The following is a 15,757-nucleotide window of genomic DNA, read 5'->3' as shown; positions in this document are numbered from 1 at the left end:
ATGCAAATACAGGTGATTGAGTGTGTGCGTGCATGCATATACATGTGTGTGTGTGCGTGTGCATATACATGTGTGTGAGTGTGTTTGTGTGTGTGTGTGCATGTGTGTGTTCGTATATGTGTGCATATACGTGTGAGAGTGTGTGTGCATATACATGTGTGTGTGTTTGCATGTGTGCATATAAATGTGTGTGTGTGTGTGTGTGTTTGCATGCGTCCATGCAAATACATGTGATTGAGTGTGTATGTGTGTGTGCGTGTATGCATATACATGTGTGTGTGTGTGCGTGTGTGCATGTACATGTGTGTGAGTGTGTTTGTGTGTGCATATACATGTGTGTGTGTTTGCATGTGTGCATATAAATGTGTGTGCGTGCATGTGAGTGTGCATATATATATATATGTGTGGGTGGGTGTGTGTATGTATGCATGTGTGCATATACATGTGTATGTGTGTGCATGTCTGTTTATATCTGAGCTTTCTTGCATGAAAGTGTGTTGGGTGATGCTGGTGTCGGCCACTCTTATGAATTAATTATCTGGTTGCTTTGAAGCTGAGTGGAAAAGCTGTAGACATAACATATATGTTACATTCACCGATTTCTCTGTAGATGGAGGAAAAAAAAACAAAAAAAATTATCAACAGCCTTAACCCCTTACCCAACAATTATTTTGAAAATAAATGTATTTTTTCAGACATATTTTTTAATTGTTTTATTTTACTATGTTTTGAATGGTGATTTCGAGGTATATTTCAAACCTTATTTATTATGAATTTTAATTCAATAATATTGATTTTAAATTACCACTTTGGGTAGAAACGAGTTAACCCGTTTTTAGACGAAGGAACTTGTTTGCTGTCGATTTTGGCGAGTCTATCTTTTGACGAGTTAACTCGCCAGAGATAGAAAAAAACGATTTCGGTCAAAATGCATATATTCGTTTCTGCCGGGTAAGGGGTTAATTGATTTTCAACTTTTATAAGGGTTAGGGTTAGGGTTAGGGTTAGGGATTACATCACTTGAACAATCCCAAAGGAACAATTTGTTCACACACACAGACACACATCTATTCATATACATACATACACATATAAAAGCATATATATATAAACCTACACATATATAGACATATGCACACACACACACATATATTTATACACATACACATACATATAAAAGCATATATATATAAACCTACACATATATAGACATATGCACACACACACATACATATATTTATACACATACACATACATATAAAAGTATATATACCCTCACATAGACATATACACATGTGCACACACACACAGGCACACATATCAGACCAAGTCAACAGGAAGTTAGATTACTAAACAAATAGCTGACTGTTTGTATCAATCCAATTAAGTGTATTCATTAATGATTTTTTTAATTATTGAAGAAATTTCCGTTCTAAACTTTTATGTTTCTTCTTTTTAATTTTCTTTCTTTAAAGAAAAATGAAAATTTTTTTCTATGATTTAAAAAAAAAATTTTTTTAACACAAAATGGTGAAAATAAATATGTTGCTGCTGGCAATTAAAAAATATCGTCTGTTACTTTATTGTATCAAGAAAAATTTCTGTTAAGGCAGTCAGCTGGCAGAACCATTAGCATAACGGACAACAGGCTTCGAGGCATTTCAGTCATCTTTATGTTCTGAGTTCAATTTCTGCTGAGTGGACTTTGCCTTTCATCCTTCCACGGCTGATAAAATAAGTACCAGTTGTGTACTGGGGCCAATATAATTGATTTACACCCTCCTGTAATATTGCTGGCCCAGTGCCAAAATCTGAAACCAGTTCATGTCTGTTTCCCCGCTCTCTAAATTTCATATATTTAGAATCCCTTTTTAGAATGATGTGGACAGGTTTATCATGTTACAACAACAACAACACCAACAACAACAACACCACCACCACCACCACCTACACCACCTCACCCCACCCCCGCGGCCCAATGGGTTTGTCTTTTGTTTCCTAGGGACCAACATGCTGGGGGTCTGACCTCGTTACATTTTCCCAATGTTGACTTCACCTCTTCTTTTACATCAAATACTTTCCCAGTGAAAGCTTGCAGCAGCACTTTCTCAGCCAGCACTCAACATCCATTTATTTAATTTGTCCATGCCAACACAGCAATTTCTCCAGCACAGGTAAGCTGATGCTTTTAATGCCAAGCTACTTTTTCCATTCAGAGGAAATAACTGCCGTTACAGCATCGCACCAAAAATATTCAACACAACATAACCAAAACCAAGATCACCAAGACAAGCATTTCATTGAAAGCCAGTTTACGATATTTTCTAAAGACATCAAAAAACGCTTTGCCGATTTGCATTTCTAGATTCATTAATGCTTCTTTCTTGCCAGGTTTTTGATTACAGTTCTTAGCAAAATTTGTTTTGCTTTTGTCCATTTTTAAAATTTTATTTTATCGAAACAAATTTTTTGACAGAGTTTAATTGCAGTAAATAAAGAAGAAACATGCATTCATTTCTTCTTAAAATCAAAAGTTTGACAATATTTTTGTAATAATCTTTACAAGAATTAGTTTTTCCGTGATTATAGAAGGTTGGTTGCCATCAAAGAATTCAATCATCACGTCAGAATTTATCATTTCTTCCGTAATCATCGCAGCAATGCTACCATTAGCACTGACTGCAATTAAGGCAGCAATAATTCTTTGTTTCACAGCTCAGACTTGAATCAATGCAAAGAGGTGGCAGTCCATATTGCCATGCATTATGAAACCCGACACACACACACACACACACACACACACACTCACACACACTCTCACACACACACACACACACAAGACTATACGCAAATAATCAGTTTCATTTATGAATGTTTGACAATAAGAAAAATAAAGTGAAGCTGTTGTTGAGAGTTAAATGAAAAACAAAGTAATTATTGAAGATCAGGATGTTTCTTGATCAGAGTTTGTAGCGAATGAGAAGAGGATGGACTAGATGCTGTGGTGAGATCTATGACTATTTTATTGTACATGAAGAAAGTATGTCATCGTTATCATCATCATCATCATTTACCATTCTTCCATGTTGGCATGGGTTAGACACTTTGACAAATTCCAGCATGTTTTGGCATGGTTTCTACAGCTGGAAGCCCATCTTAACCGTAACCCCTTTACAGATTGTACTGGGTGGTTTTTACATAGCACCGGCTCCAGTGCTCTTTATGTAGCACCTGGTGTGTGTGTGTGTGTGGTGTGTGTGTGTGTGTGCGTGCGCATGTATTTATACTTATGGCCATATATAATTGTAACTCCACAGGTCGTGAAACTACAGATGCCTAATTTCTGGTGAGACAACTGCACTAGAAGTTCGTAATTAAGGACAAACCCCTTTACTTTGTATTCATTAATATGGAGAGAAGAATGTCTTCAACCGGAGCTGTGCATACCTTCTTCCTGTCCGAGACTGCTTTTAGCAGGGTTAGGATCAATAATGATTTCAATAGAGAAAGTTCTAAAATAGATACATGTCTGCTAGGGCTCTTTGCCCAGTCCCCTATTTGTTCATTATAGCTCTTTGAGCTTTCTGTAGTGTGTCATATATTGTGACAGCATGTTCCTCCTAGCAGAAACAGTAGAGGAACTGCAGAAATAGTTTCAAACCCAGAAGCAGGGTCTACAATGAAATAGGTAGGGAAGATGTCACACATTGTGTGACAAAGGAACTCTGACAGAGAGATAAACCAGAAATGATATATTAATGAAACTAAAGTGAAGATCAAATAAATAATGCATGTGTTTAATTGGCAAAAGATGACCCTAACCCAAACCCCATCAAGCCAAGTGAAATCATAGTCGTGGCAGATACTGGGGTCATATAACTGGCACATGTGCTGCTGGCACATAAAAGCACCCATTACACTCTCGGAGTGGTTGGCATTAGGAAGGGCATCCAGCTGTAGAATCCATGCCAAATTAGACTGGAACCTGGTGCAGCCCCTAAGCTTACCAGCCCTGGTTAGACTGTCCAACCCATGCCAGCATGGAAAACGGATGTTAAATGATGATGATGATGGTGTGTGTGTGCATGTGTGTGTGTGTGTGTATGTGTATACGTATATCTATGTGTATATTTATGTGTACGCACGCATGCGTGCGTGTGTGTGCACAGTCTGTGACAGACCATGCCTGTCTTTTGCTGGCCTCAAATCTCATCTGCGAACACATGGAAAATGAACCTCCACCAACTATTCAGACTATATGTCTGTGCACACCTTCCAATGCAGTGTATGCCAAAAGGTTTGCAATCCAACAGAGGCCTGAAAAGACATGTTTAGATTCGCAAAGAGCAGAACTTATCTGCAGGTATTGGTGGTCCAAATTAGCAGTGCAATCTACGTGGGTGTCTTTTCAGAACATTGTCTGGTTTAAAAAGCCACATCAGATGCCATGATGGTGCTAAGGTGTAGGTACAGGAGGTGGTCAAACTCTACATAAGGAGTAGACAACCACCATATATATATATATAAGAGAAAATGGTGTCATTGAGACCCAAAGGTGTTAAGTAATGCTGAGTAAGTGCTATAGACAGACCATAATTATGTTCCAGACTCGGTAATATTACGAATAAAGGGTTCAACGTTGGTTCTATGTCAGTGTGTGTATATATGAATTCTATGACTTAATTTTTCCTCTCACACCATCTCCGATGAATACTATAACTACTTAGCTGTGCACCTTCATATACATATATCATCATCATTGTTGTCGCTTAACGTCCGCCTCTCATGCTGGCATGGGTTGGATGGTTTGACTGGGGACTGGCAAGCCAGGAGGCTGTACCAGGCTCCAATCTGATCTGGCAAGGTTTCTACAGTTGGATGCCCTTCCTAATGCCAACCACTCTGACAGTGTAGTGGGTGCTTTTTGTGTGCCACTGGCACGAGGGCCAGTCAGGTGGCACTGGCATCAGCCTACACTTGAATGGTGCTGCACAACAAAACTGAACCTGGCTCCATGCAGTTGTTAGATGGAATGTTTAACTCTGCACTTATTTTTGCATCTCACTTCATTATAAAAATAACCATTTTGCAAATCCAGTTAGTTGTAGTTAAGACAAGCTAAGCTGCCAATATTGGCACCTCACCATTCTATAAGGAAATTAAATAAAGAGGTTTATCCAAAATTCACCAAAAGTGATTCCAAGTAGACAATTTGGCACTGAAGACATCATTGCTTTTAACACATTTTCTTCACAGAAATTGTGTAATACACTTTCCGTTTCTTTCTTCATAACATTAATAGTGAATGTATATTATATAATTACATATACATACACATTACATACATACACACACACACACACATCAAGTAACACATACAAACCATCTCATATACACACTAGCAAATCACACACAATCACACACAGACACATATGAACAACCAGATTATAATAAAGCTGAAAGATTCCATTTATCCTTCTATCAAACTAATCTTTAATATTACACACACACACACACACGTGTGTATGTGTATATGTGTGTATGTGTATATGTGTGTGTGTGTGTAATCTTATTAGAAACTAACTAAATAGAACGAAATATGGTGATGGTGGTGGGTGTATGTGTGGTGGGTATAGATACATACATGATGTTGTGGTTAATTTTATTATTATTATCATTAGCATACTTTTTTTTTAATCTTATTTTATCTCTTAACGAAGCAGAAGTTTGGCAAAATCTTGGCGCTTCTTATTGCATTGGCAATATAACGCACAATAACAACTTTGGCATACTTTTTTTCCTTTATCAGTTGAGGACCTAATACTAAGGACTCAGAAACAAGGTGCCAATCAAACTACAATGGTTCTCAGAAAGAAAAAAAGGGGAAAAAGAATGAAAGAAAGAGAGCAGATCTGAAACACTTCCAAAATAATTAAACGAATAAAATCTCCTTCCAGGTTCAATGTGAACTGGAGGTCAAGAGTTTTTAAAAGCTTCCTAAACTTGTTAGATTAAAATTCTAATGTATGCTGTTCAAAATACTGTTCAAAATGGTGTTAAAGCAGATTTTACCAAATAGGTGCTGAAAAATGATCTTAGACATGATAATAATATAATCATAAGAAGACATGTTTCTCCAAGACAGATACTAAATAATGACCTTTTTGCTAGAATTCAGTAGCAACCCGATACAAAATTATAAAATAGATAATTTGATCAATTCATAAGTGAGAAAGGATTCTTGGAAATTGATTGACAAAGGAGATTAAAATTTTTTTTTTTCATTTCTCTTTTAAAATTTAATTTTCTTTCCAAATTTCTTTCCATTTATCCTGTTTTTCATTTCTTTCATATCAGATATTTTCTGAATGACAGTTTAGTCAGGAAATATTAACTTTTTGATTTTCTGTCAAATTTAATGCAACAAGAAATGTTTTTAACTTGTTTATAAATCTTTTTGCTTTTGTTTTCTTGTTTCTTTTTCAGTTGATCACTTGTATACAACACTAACTTCTACACCAACTTAGACATCAAAATTTGCTTAATGTAGAATATACATTATTGTATATTCTATGATATTATGCAATACTGGAGTCGTAGTTGTTCTACTTGTTTGGCAAGTGACTTGCAGAGATGCAGAGGAATTGGGTAACTGACCAAGAGGTAGAAATGTAAATGCGAAAATCCTACAAAGTCAAATTTGCTTTTCATCTTTTTCAAGGGGTCAGTGGTATCAGCTAAGCCCCTTCCTACATAATTGCTGGCCTCTCCTTAGATTAAAACACACTGTTGTTATTATTATTATTATTATTATTATTATTCTATGTTTGACTTTTGCTTTACATTGGACAAGTTGGCTGCAAGTCTCATCCAGAGACCTCAAGAGAGATCAAGTTGGAAGTTCATGTTGGTGTTAGGCCTAGGGTGCCATATATTTGGTTTTGTACAAAGAGTTGTTCTAGAGAGTGTTTAAGAAACTATAACAAAATTGTGTGTGCCTTAAAACTTGAGATTACATAGAAAGTATTTCGCGTAGGATATGGGCAGTTCCCACGAGCACTATCTTTTGAATTTCTGCCATTTTGGGGTTTCCTTGTACTGAGCTAGGTAGCAATCAGCCCCTTTTGATATCATTTCTAGAGTACCTATGACAACAAATATTGTCTTCTTCTTATTATTATTATAATCATTACAACAACAACAACAACAGCAGCAGAAACAACAACAACAACAACAACAACAACTACTACTACTACTACAACTACTACTCTACTACTACTATTATTATTATTATTATTATTATTATTATTATTGTTATTATTATTATTATTATTATTATTAAGGCATCAAGCTGGCAGAATTGTAGTATGCTGGACGCAATACTAAGCAGTATTTTGTCTGTCACTACATTCTGAACTGAATTCAAATTCTGCTGAGGTCAACTTTGCTTTTACTCCTTTCGGGGTCGATAAATTAAGTACCAGTGAAACACTGGGGTTGATGTGTAATTGACTAGTCCCCTCCCCATAAATTTACATCCATGAGCCTTTATAACATTTATATCCACAAAACTACTGCAGAAAATTAAACCTCCTCAGACTTCCTTCTACTCTGCTGCTTTTCATTTAATTTTATTCTATTTCACCCTCTTCCTTTACCTTCCTAACCTTTCCTATTAACATCATTACCCTGTTATCTCACTATATATATATATATATTGGTGATTTAAATAAGAGTTTTGATTGTTATTTCAAGCAGGTAGAGATACTTAGTATGTCCTTTGATTAATTTTAATCCTTCAGCTATTTAATTCTCTTTTGGGGGCCTGCAATCACCTATATTATTGATTCTGTTATTATCATTTTTAAATTGTTACACTAGATAATAAAAGAGTCAATGATCTCTTTGTAAATTCATTTTTCATGAATTTTTTTTTTCTCATGAATTATTTGCTCCATATTGAAATTATATATATCATCATCATCATCATCATCATCATCACGTCCGTTTTCCGCGCTAGCACGGGTTGGACGGTTCGACCGGGGCTGAAGCCAGGGGCTGCTCCAGTCTGATCTGGCAGAGTTTCTACAGCTGGATGCCCTTCCTAACGCCAACCACTCCGCGAGTGTAGTGGGTGCTTTTTACGTGCCACCTGCACAGGTGCCAGGAGGATCCGGCATCGGCCACGATCGGTTGGAGCTTTTAATGTGCCACTGGCACGGAAGCCAGCTAAGGCGGAGCTGGCAACGGCCACGTTCTGATGGTGCTTTTTATGTGCCACTGGCACAGAAGCCAGTCGGGGCGGTGCTGGCATCGGCCACGTTCGGATGGTGCTTTTTATGTGCCACCGGCAAAGGAGCCAGTCGAGGCGGGGCTGGCATTGGCCACGTTCAGATGGTGCTTTTTATGTGCCACTGGCACAGAAGCCAGTCGGGGTGGCGCTGGCATCGATATTATACATACACACACACATATATATATGAATAAATAAATAAATAAATTAATTAATTAATATATATTTATTAATTTCTTTTTGACTCTCTTTGACAGCTGTTTTGTTTCAGTTCCTCAAACAACAACAGGAGTAATTTTCACTCTCATGCTCAGAGATGTTTTTTTTTTGTTTTCTTTTTAGTTCTCTAATCAATTCAAAATATTTTATTCTTTTCTGTTTTGTTCATATTCTCAAAGCTATCATAATCATGGTGAATGCTATGAAACAGAAACAACTTCTCAATGGACAAACTTCATAACCAGTAGAAGCAGTGCTGAGACCTCAAGCATCACATGCGTGCACACACACACAAATAATAATAATAATAATAATAATAATAATAATAAAATAAAATAATGATGATGATGATGATGATAGTCAACATTAAATTTAATTTGAACACCCGTAAATGTTTTGATGACACCAGCCCAAGTGTTCTGGTGGTGAAAGCATTAGGAGAGGAGATGCATAGCAGGGTTTTGTATTGGCAACACATTTATTATTGGTAGAAAAAAGGAAATTTCCCAAACATCAGACGGATTAGTGAATGTGCTTAAACCATAGAAAATGACATCCATAAAACCAGAGTAAGAGAAAACTAGAAAGGAAAAGGAGAAGATTATAACTGGGATTCGATGGATAAAGAGAGAAATAGTAAAGGATGAGAGATGAGTAAGGAAGAGAAATAAGGGGCAAGAGAATAGTTTGGTGAAGAATGGAAGTAGAAAACCATGAAAACAACAACAACAAAAAAATGTTATAAAAGTCTCTGGGATTATCAAGAAGGATCAAACTGTTTCTTCTTTTTTTTTTAAAGAACCCCAACAGTTACTCTTACAGCCAAGAATCTTCATGCATCAAAACAAAGAAGTGCCATATTCAATTACATCCAGGTTATATCATCATCTTCGTTATCATTGTTTTATGTCTGTTCTTCGATGCCAGAATAGGTTTGACAAGTGTAACAGGACTCTTTGAAGCAGTCTTTTAACCATTTAGCATCCAGGTTATCCCATGAGATATAAGGCTTATTTATTCAAACTGTTTCGAATTTTTCAAGCATTATCTCATGGCTTCAAGATTTTAGTGATGTGACTGTTTATTTTTACACAACATTGTAGGTTAGGCATGAGAGGTCACATATGGCCAGTTTGCACGTAAAACAAGTAGAATGTTTTGGCTGGATATAGTCAGATTAAATGCTAAACACTTAAGATTGGATGCCCCATCATCATCGTCATCATCATCATCACCATCATCCACATTTTAATGCCTGGATGCCTTTCCTATCACCAACCCCTGCTTGTTTCCAAGGGAGGTAATAATCTCCCTGTCTACCAAACAACTGCCCAGACATGTTTCATGCAGTGAACTAGAAACAAAGAGGACCATCTAAGGACTGTTTTGTTTAGAGAGATTGCACAACATGTCAAGAACCCCATGTGAGAATCACTTTAGTGCTGGACTGCAGATCATTGGTACCAGCAAGAAGCCATTGTTTACAAACCAGCAAACATGAGGGGCAACTCACATACACATACACACACACATTCATCCATCTGTACATACATACATATATACATGTATATATGCATATATGCACATATATACATACATTGCAGCTTACAGCATTGAAAACAAGTTAAGTTAGATGAGCAAATGAATATTCATTATGAAGACTACTTTTGTTGCTAATAGCTAATACACACACACACACATGTATATGTATACATGTATTTATATATATATATATATATATATATATACACATATACATTTATAGACATGTATATATATATCATCATCATCATTATCGTTTAAGGTCCGCTAACCATGCTAGCATGGGTTGGACAATTTGACTGAGGGCTGGTGAACCAGATGGCTGCACCAGGCTCCAATTTTGATCTGGCAGAGTTTCTACAGCTGGATGCCCTTCCTAATGCCAACCACTCCGAGAGTGTAGTGGGTGCTTTTACGTGCCAGCTTGCTCCGATGGATGTGTAATGTCAGTGTGCATACTCAACAGAGTGTTAGCACCTTGAGAGAAAAGTTGGACCTAAGAAGCATCAGATGTGGTGTGTAAGAGACGACTGCGCTGGTATGGCCATGTGGCGAAAATGGATGTGGATAGCTGTGTGAAAAAGTGCCACACCCTAATGGTTGAGGAAATCTGTGGAAGGGGTAGACCCAGGAAGATCTGGGATGAGGTGATGAAGCATGACCTTTGAACATGGGCCTCACTGAGGCAATGACTAGTGATCAGGACCTTAGGAAATATGCTGTGCTTGAGAAGACTCGGCAAACTCAAGTGAGACCATAACCTTGTGGCCTATGCCAGGGGTGTAACCAGCCCACTTAGGCGTACCTTTCCTTCACTGGACACTAAACTCTGCTTGCGAAGACCTGTTGAGGCAAGTGAATCGGAATCGAAATCAAATTCAATGACTGGCATCCATGTTAGTGGAGCACTAAAAGTACCATACAAGCGTGATCGTTGACAGAGCAACAAGCTGGCCTCCGTGCTGGTGGCACATAAAAAATATTAACATTGTTTCTTTTGTAATATCTGAGGCAGAATTGTTCCTCAATTTAAGTACCTAATTTAATGGTATCTTAATTATATTTTTATATATATGGCTCCCACAAAGTATTCAGGCCAACGCTCTAAATGTGGAGTGAAAATATTGGAAGAGGCCAGGATAATGCAAGTAAGACTCAAAAGAGATCTAAGGAAGACTGAAACAATCAAGAAGGTGAATGACAATGGCCTTTTTTGTGTGCACAATCTGTGACAGACCATGCCTGTCTTTGGCTGGCCTTAAAACTCATCTGCGAACGCATGGAAAACGAAATTCCACCAACTATTCTGACTATATGTCTGTGCACACTTTTGAATGCTGTGTATGCCAGAAGGTTTGCAAATCTAATGGAGGCCTCAAAAGACATTTTAAGATTCACAAAGATCAGAACTTAACTGTAACTCCTGGTGGTCCAAATCAGAGGTGCAACCTATGTGGGTGTCTTTTCAGAACATTGTCTGGTTTAAAAAGCCACATCAGATGCCATGATGGTTGTAAGATGTAGGTACATGAGGGGGTCAAACTCTACATAAGGAGTAGACAAAGACCATATATATATATATATATATTTACATACAAATATGCTGAAATAGAGAGGACTACTGGTAGTTAGCAAAATTGTCAATAAACCGATACTTACCAATGCATGAAGGATTTCGTGTTTAATAGTCGACAAAAGCTGTTTGGTTTGCTGTGGACTTGTTGATAGGAAATATGGACAGATACTAAAATATCCAGCAACGGGCCTAGAGAGAGGATTTATGAAAATATAATTTACAAAATAATAAGAAAGGAAGAAAGAAAAGAAAAGAAGGAAAGAAAGAAAGAAAGACAGACAGACAGGCAAGCAGGCAGATATGACTGATGTAATGCTAGATAATTAGAGACTGGATAATAGAGACTTTGGAGGTTAGGATTAGAGACAAGCAAAAAGCTAGACAGACTTTAAAAAATGATGGACAGAGTGGTGGGGAGAGATGTACAGTGATAGAGAGAGAGAGAGATACAGAGAATAATAGAGGGATAAACACACTGATAGACAGACACACTATGAGTGATAGACAGACACACTATGGGTTAGAGAGAGACACACACACACACACACAATAACAGCTGACACAGTGATAGAGGGATAGACACAGAATGACAGACAGATATATACAAGATGATAGACAGATGCAGATTGCTAGAGAGAGACACTAATTGATAGACGAACATACAAGGATAGACAGAGAGAGGGAGAGAGGAAGAGGGAGAGAGGTAGAGAGAGAGAAAAAGAGAGAGAGAGGGTGAAAGGAAGAGGGAGAGAGATAGAGAGAAAAAGAGAGAGAGAGGTAGAGAGGAAGAGAGAGAGAGAGAGAAGGAGAGAGGAAGAGAGAGAGAGAGAGGTAGGGAGAACATTGATAGACAGAACTGCAGTGACATTTCTAAGAATGTTTGAAAACAAGACAAAAGGAAAAAGCGACAACGTCTAACTTCTACCTAAGAACAATAAATCGGCCAGTTACGTGTTTTTATAGAATTGCAAGTTTGTTCCAAAGATCTGGATAAAGTCCTGTTATCCAGTTTAACAATTCACAATTAACAGATTTCTTTCCTCCCTAATTTCATTTAGTCTTTTTTTTTTTTTTATTTCCTAATTAAATTGCTCTTGAAATAATTAAAGGATTTTTTTTCTAATTATGTGAGCAGATGTTGCGATATTCTGCTTTAGAAATATTCATTGTGGCATTTTGAAGAGAGTTTGTAAATTATAGAGAAAAAGGAACAAATATGAGAGAGAGAGAGAGAGAGAGAGAAGTGACAACAAAAAATGTGGACAATAATGAGGGCGAGAGGGGAAAAAAGAGGGAGTGAAAGGAGGAGGAGAAAGAAATAAAGAGACAAGACAGGAGGAGGAGGGAAGGGAAAGTAGACAGAGGGAAGAAAAAGAGGAAGGAGAGAGAATCAATGATGAAAGGGAAAAAAAGAAGAAGAAGAAGAAGAAGAAGAAAGAACTAAAGAAAAGTGTTTCTGATTGAAGGGTTGGTGTTTTGTGTTGTTGCTTGCTTTTATGGCATTAGTGTGAAGTGAGGTTGATGTGGAAGGGATTCCATTCCTTACCTGTCGAGAGCTCTTTCTTGTTGGCAGTAAGCTGCATAGGCAACTGTGTTCCCATGGCGACAACGTTCTGAAGAGAGTGTGGCTACGTAAAGGATGAAGTCAGCATTGCTGACCCCAGGCCCTCTTGTACCTTTGCTGCTTTCATCACAATCAACACAAAAACATGTCTGCAAACAAAAAATATTTCATCAAAAATTATTCATCAAAGACATTGTATAATATTTATAACAAATGTGTCCTAAAATCAGACGAGACCCTACCAAGAAGTCTTTAAACCAGGGGTCCTCAACCATTTTTCTGTCTATGGACCCCTTTGATTACTATTTCAATGTTTAGAAATCTTTTTAGAAACTTCTTTCCAAATTCCTATCTTGTCTTTCACACATTAATTTGTTTAGGCTGAACTTTGTAAAATGCAAGAGAAAGAAACCTAGCTGTTTCCTCAACACCTGCCCATACAACTGCGTTCCATTCACCCACGCCAGCATCCCCATCAAGTCCTGTGTGGTTAAGAAAGTTGCTTCCCAACCACATGGTTTCAGATTCAGTCCCACTGCTTACCACCTTGAGCAAGCATCCTCTACCACAGTCCCAGGTTGACCAAAGCTTTGTGAGGGGATCTGGTAAATAGAAACCGTGTAGAAGTGTGTGGTGTGTGTGTGTGTGTGCATGCATGTGTGTTTGTGTGTGTGCATGTGTTTGTGGATGTGTATGTGTGTGTGCATGCATGCGTGTGTGTTTGTGTGTGTGCATGCATGTGTTGTGTGTGTGTGTGTGTGTGCGTGTTTGTGTATGCATGCATGTGTGCTTGTGTGTGTGTGTGTTCTTGTCTTAGTATATTGTGATAGCTGTAAATGAATATCACTGTCATACAAGCAGTGTCTTTCATTTCCAATAGTCAGTAAAAACATGTCTGGCCATGGGTAAATGTTACTTCCCTTGGAAACAGGTGAGGGTTGGGGACAGAAAGGGCATCCAGCCACAGAAAATCTGCAAGCATGGAAAAGTGGACATCAAATGAAGAGGATGACTATGCACTGACCGGTCTGATCTCCAATTATCATCAGAGGTTTTATTCCTAGATATATACATAATACCAAACTGGATTTGAACAAGGAACCTTTATCTCTAAACTAAGGATAGTAATGCTCTTATCGCAGGCCAACCTTATGAATGAACATATCTAAAGATGATGCTAATAGTCTGGAAAGTTAAACATTTAATTAACCACCACTGAGAGATTTAGACCCAAGCCAATCAGTTAATTAATTAATACAACAGGAGAGAATTAAAGAGAGGAAGAAAGAGGAAGAGAGTATTAAAAGGAAAAAAAATGAATAAATAAAATTCCTTTTACTCCCACAAAGTGTAAGATAGAGTAAGTATAAAGTAAAGCAGTGATTATTACCTCCAGGTGTTCCTCAGGTATGGTGATGTCACCACAGATGGTTTTTTTGTCACATTCTCCTCTGCAAAATAGTGTTTGGTTTTCGTAGCCTACCTTCCCTGATTTGCATTTCCTGGAATAAAACAGAGGAATTATAGATTATTGGCTGAGGAAAAACAATGGCCAAGCGGGTTAGGTATTATTGAATTACTGGGACGAGAGTCAAGAGTTTGACTCTTTTTCTGGGATTGGATATTTACCTCCGTTTTAGCAAAGAGATATTGTTTTCAGTCGTGTTTGCTTGTTTGTTTGTCTATGGACAAGATATCTCAAGAACAGCTGGATGGATTCGGATGTAATTTTCAGGTATGTTTGGCACAAACTGATTAGATTTTGGGATCAATCCAGTACCAGACAAGGATTCTGGATTATTTTTCCAGTTTTGTTTTTACTTAGTTTTTGAGAACAGTTGGGTTCATTTTTAGTATTCTTGTTTGTGAGAGCAATCGAGTTTATTTCAGATATTCTCATTTTGAAAATCTCTTCTGGTTAATTGTTCAGAGGCCATTGGTGTTGCCTTGGCAGAGGTTTGCACTCTCTGAGTGCTCGTGTTAATTCTAAATTGCTTTGATAAATATTTGTAAATAATCAAACCCATATCAGAAATATAGCCATGAAAGGGTTTCAAGAAAAAAAAATAACAATTACATGGTACTGTTGTGGTTTAATCCTAGATAAGCCATGATCAAGCAGTCTTATGATCAAAGTCATTCCATCCATGACTGTTCCAACTTTGAGTAGTAAATAGGTGTAACTATGGATTGAAACTGGAATGTAGATACAGCATATGGAAACATTCTACTGTATCACAACACCTTGCTTCAAATTTAGGCACAAGGCCAGCAATTTTTAGGGGGAAGAGGCAAGTTAATTATCTGGACCCCAATTCTTGACTGGTACTTTATTTTATCAACCCTGAAAAGACAAAAGATAAAGTTGACCTCAGCAGGATTCGAACTCAGAATGTAAAGAGCCGAAGACATGCCACTGGAAATTCTGTCCAACATGCTAATGATTCTGCCATCTCGCCATGATGATGATGATAGAAGAACAAAGCCACAATTTTCTTTCTCTTTGCTTTTAGTTTGAAGCATGAGGTTCAGTCAACTGGATTACATTGAGTACTTGAAAGAG

The 15,757-nt window shown here is 37.5% G+C and overlaps 1 protein-coding gene across 1 annotated transcript in view; it reads right to left on the bottom strand.

Moving 5' to 3' along the window:
• The window catches only part of LOC115220712 (leishmanolysin-like peptidase), a 125,887-nt gene that overhangs the window by 36,206 nt on the left and 73,924 nt on the right, over positions 1-15,757 (bottom strand). Inside the window, exons 4-6 of the mRNA XM_029790863.2 lie at positions 14,585-14,696; positions 13,177-13,343; positions 11,714-11,819 (exon numbers count right to left, since the gene is read on the bottom strand). Of these exons, the coding sequence (XP_029646723.1) occupies positions 11,714-11,819; positions 13,177-13,343; positions 14,585-14,696 (385 nt within the window). The remainder of the gene's footprint in view (positions 1-11,713; positions 11,820-13,176; positions 13,344-14,584; positions 14,697-15,757) is intronic.

This window comes from Octopus sinensis, linkage group LG17 (assembly GCF_006345805.1).
Source record: "Octopus sinensis linkage group LG17, ASM634580v1, whole genome shotgun sequence".
Classification (NCBI taxonomy): domain Eukaryota; kingdom Metazoa; phylum Mollusca; class Cephalopoda; order Octopoda; family Octopodidae; genus Octopus; species Octopus sinensis.
This window is presented reverse-complemented; position numbering and strand designations above follow the sequence as displayed.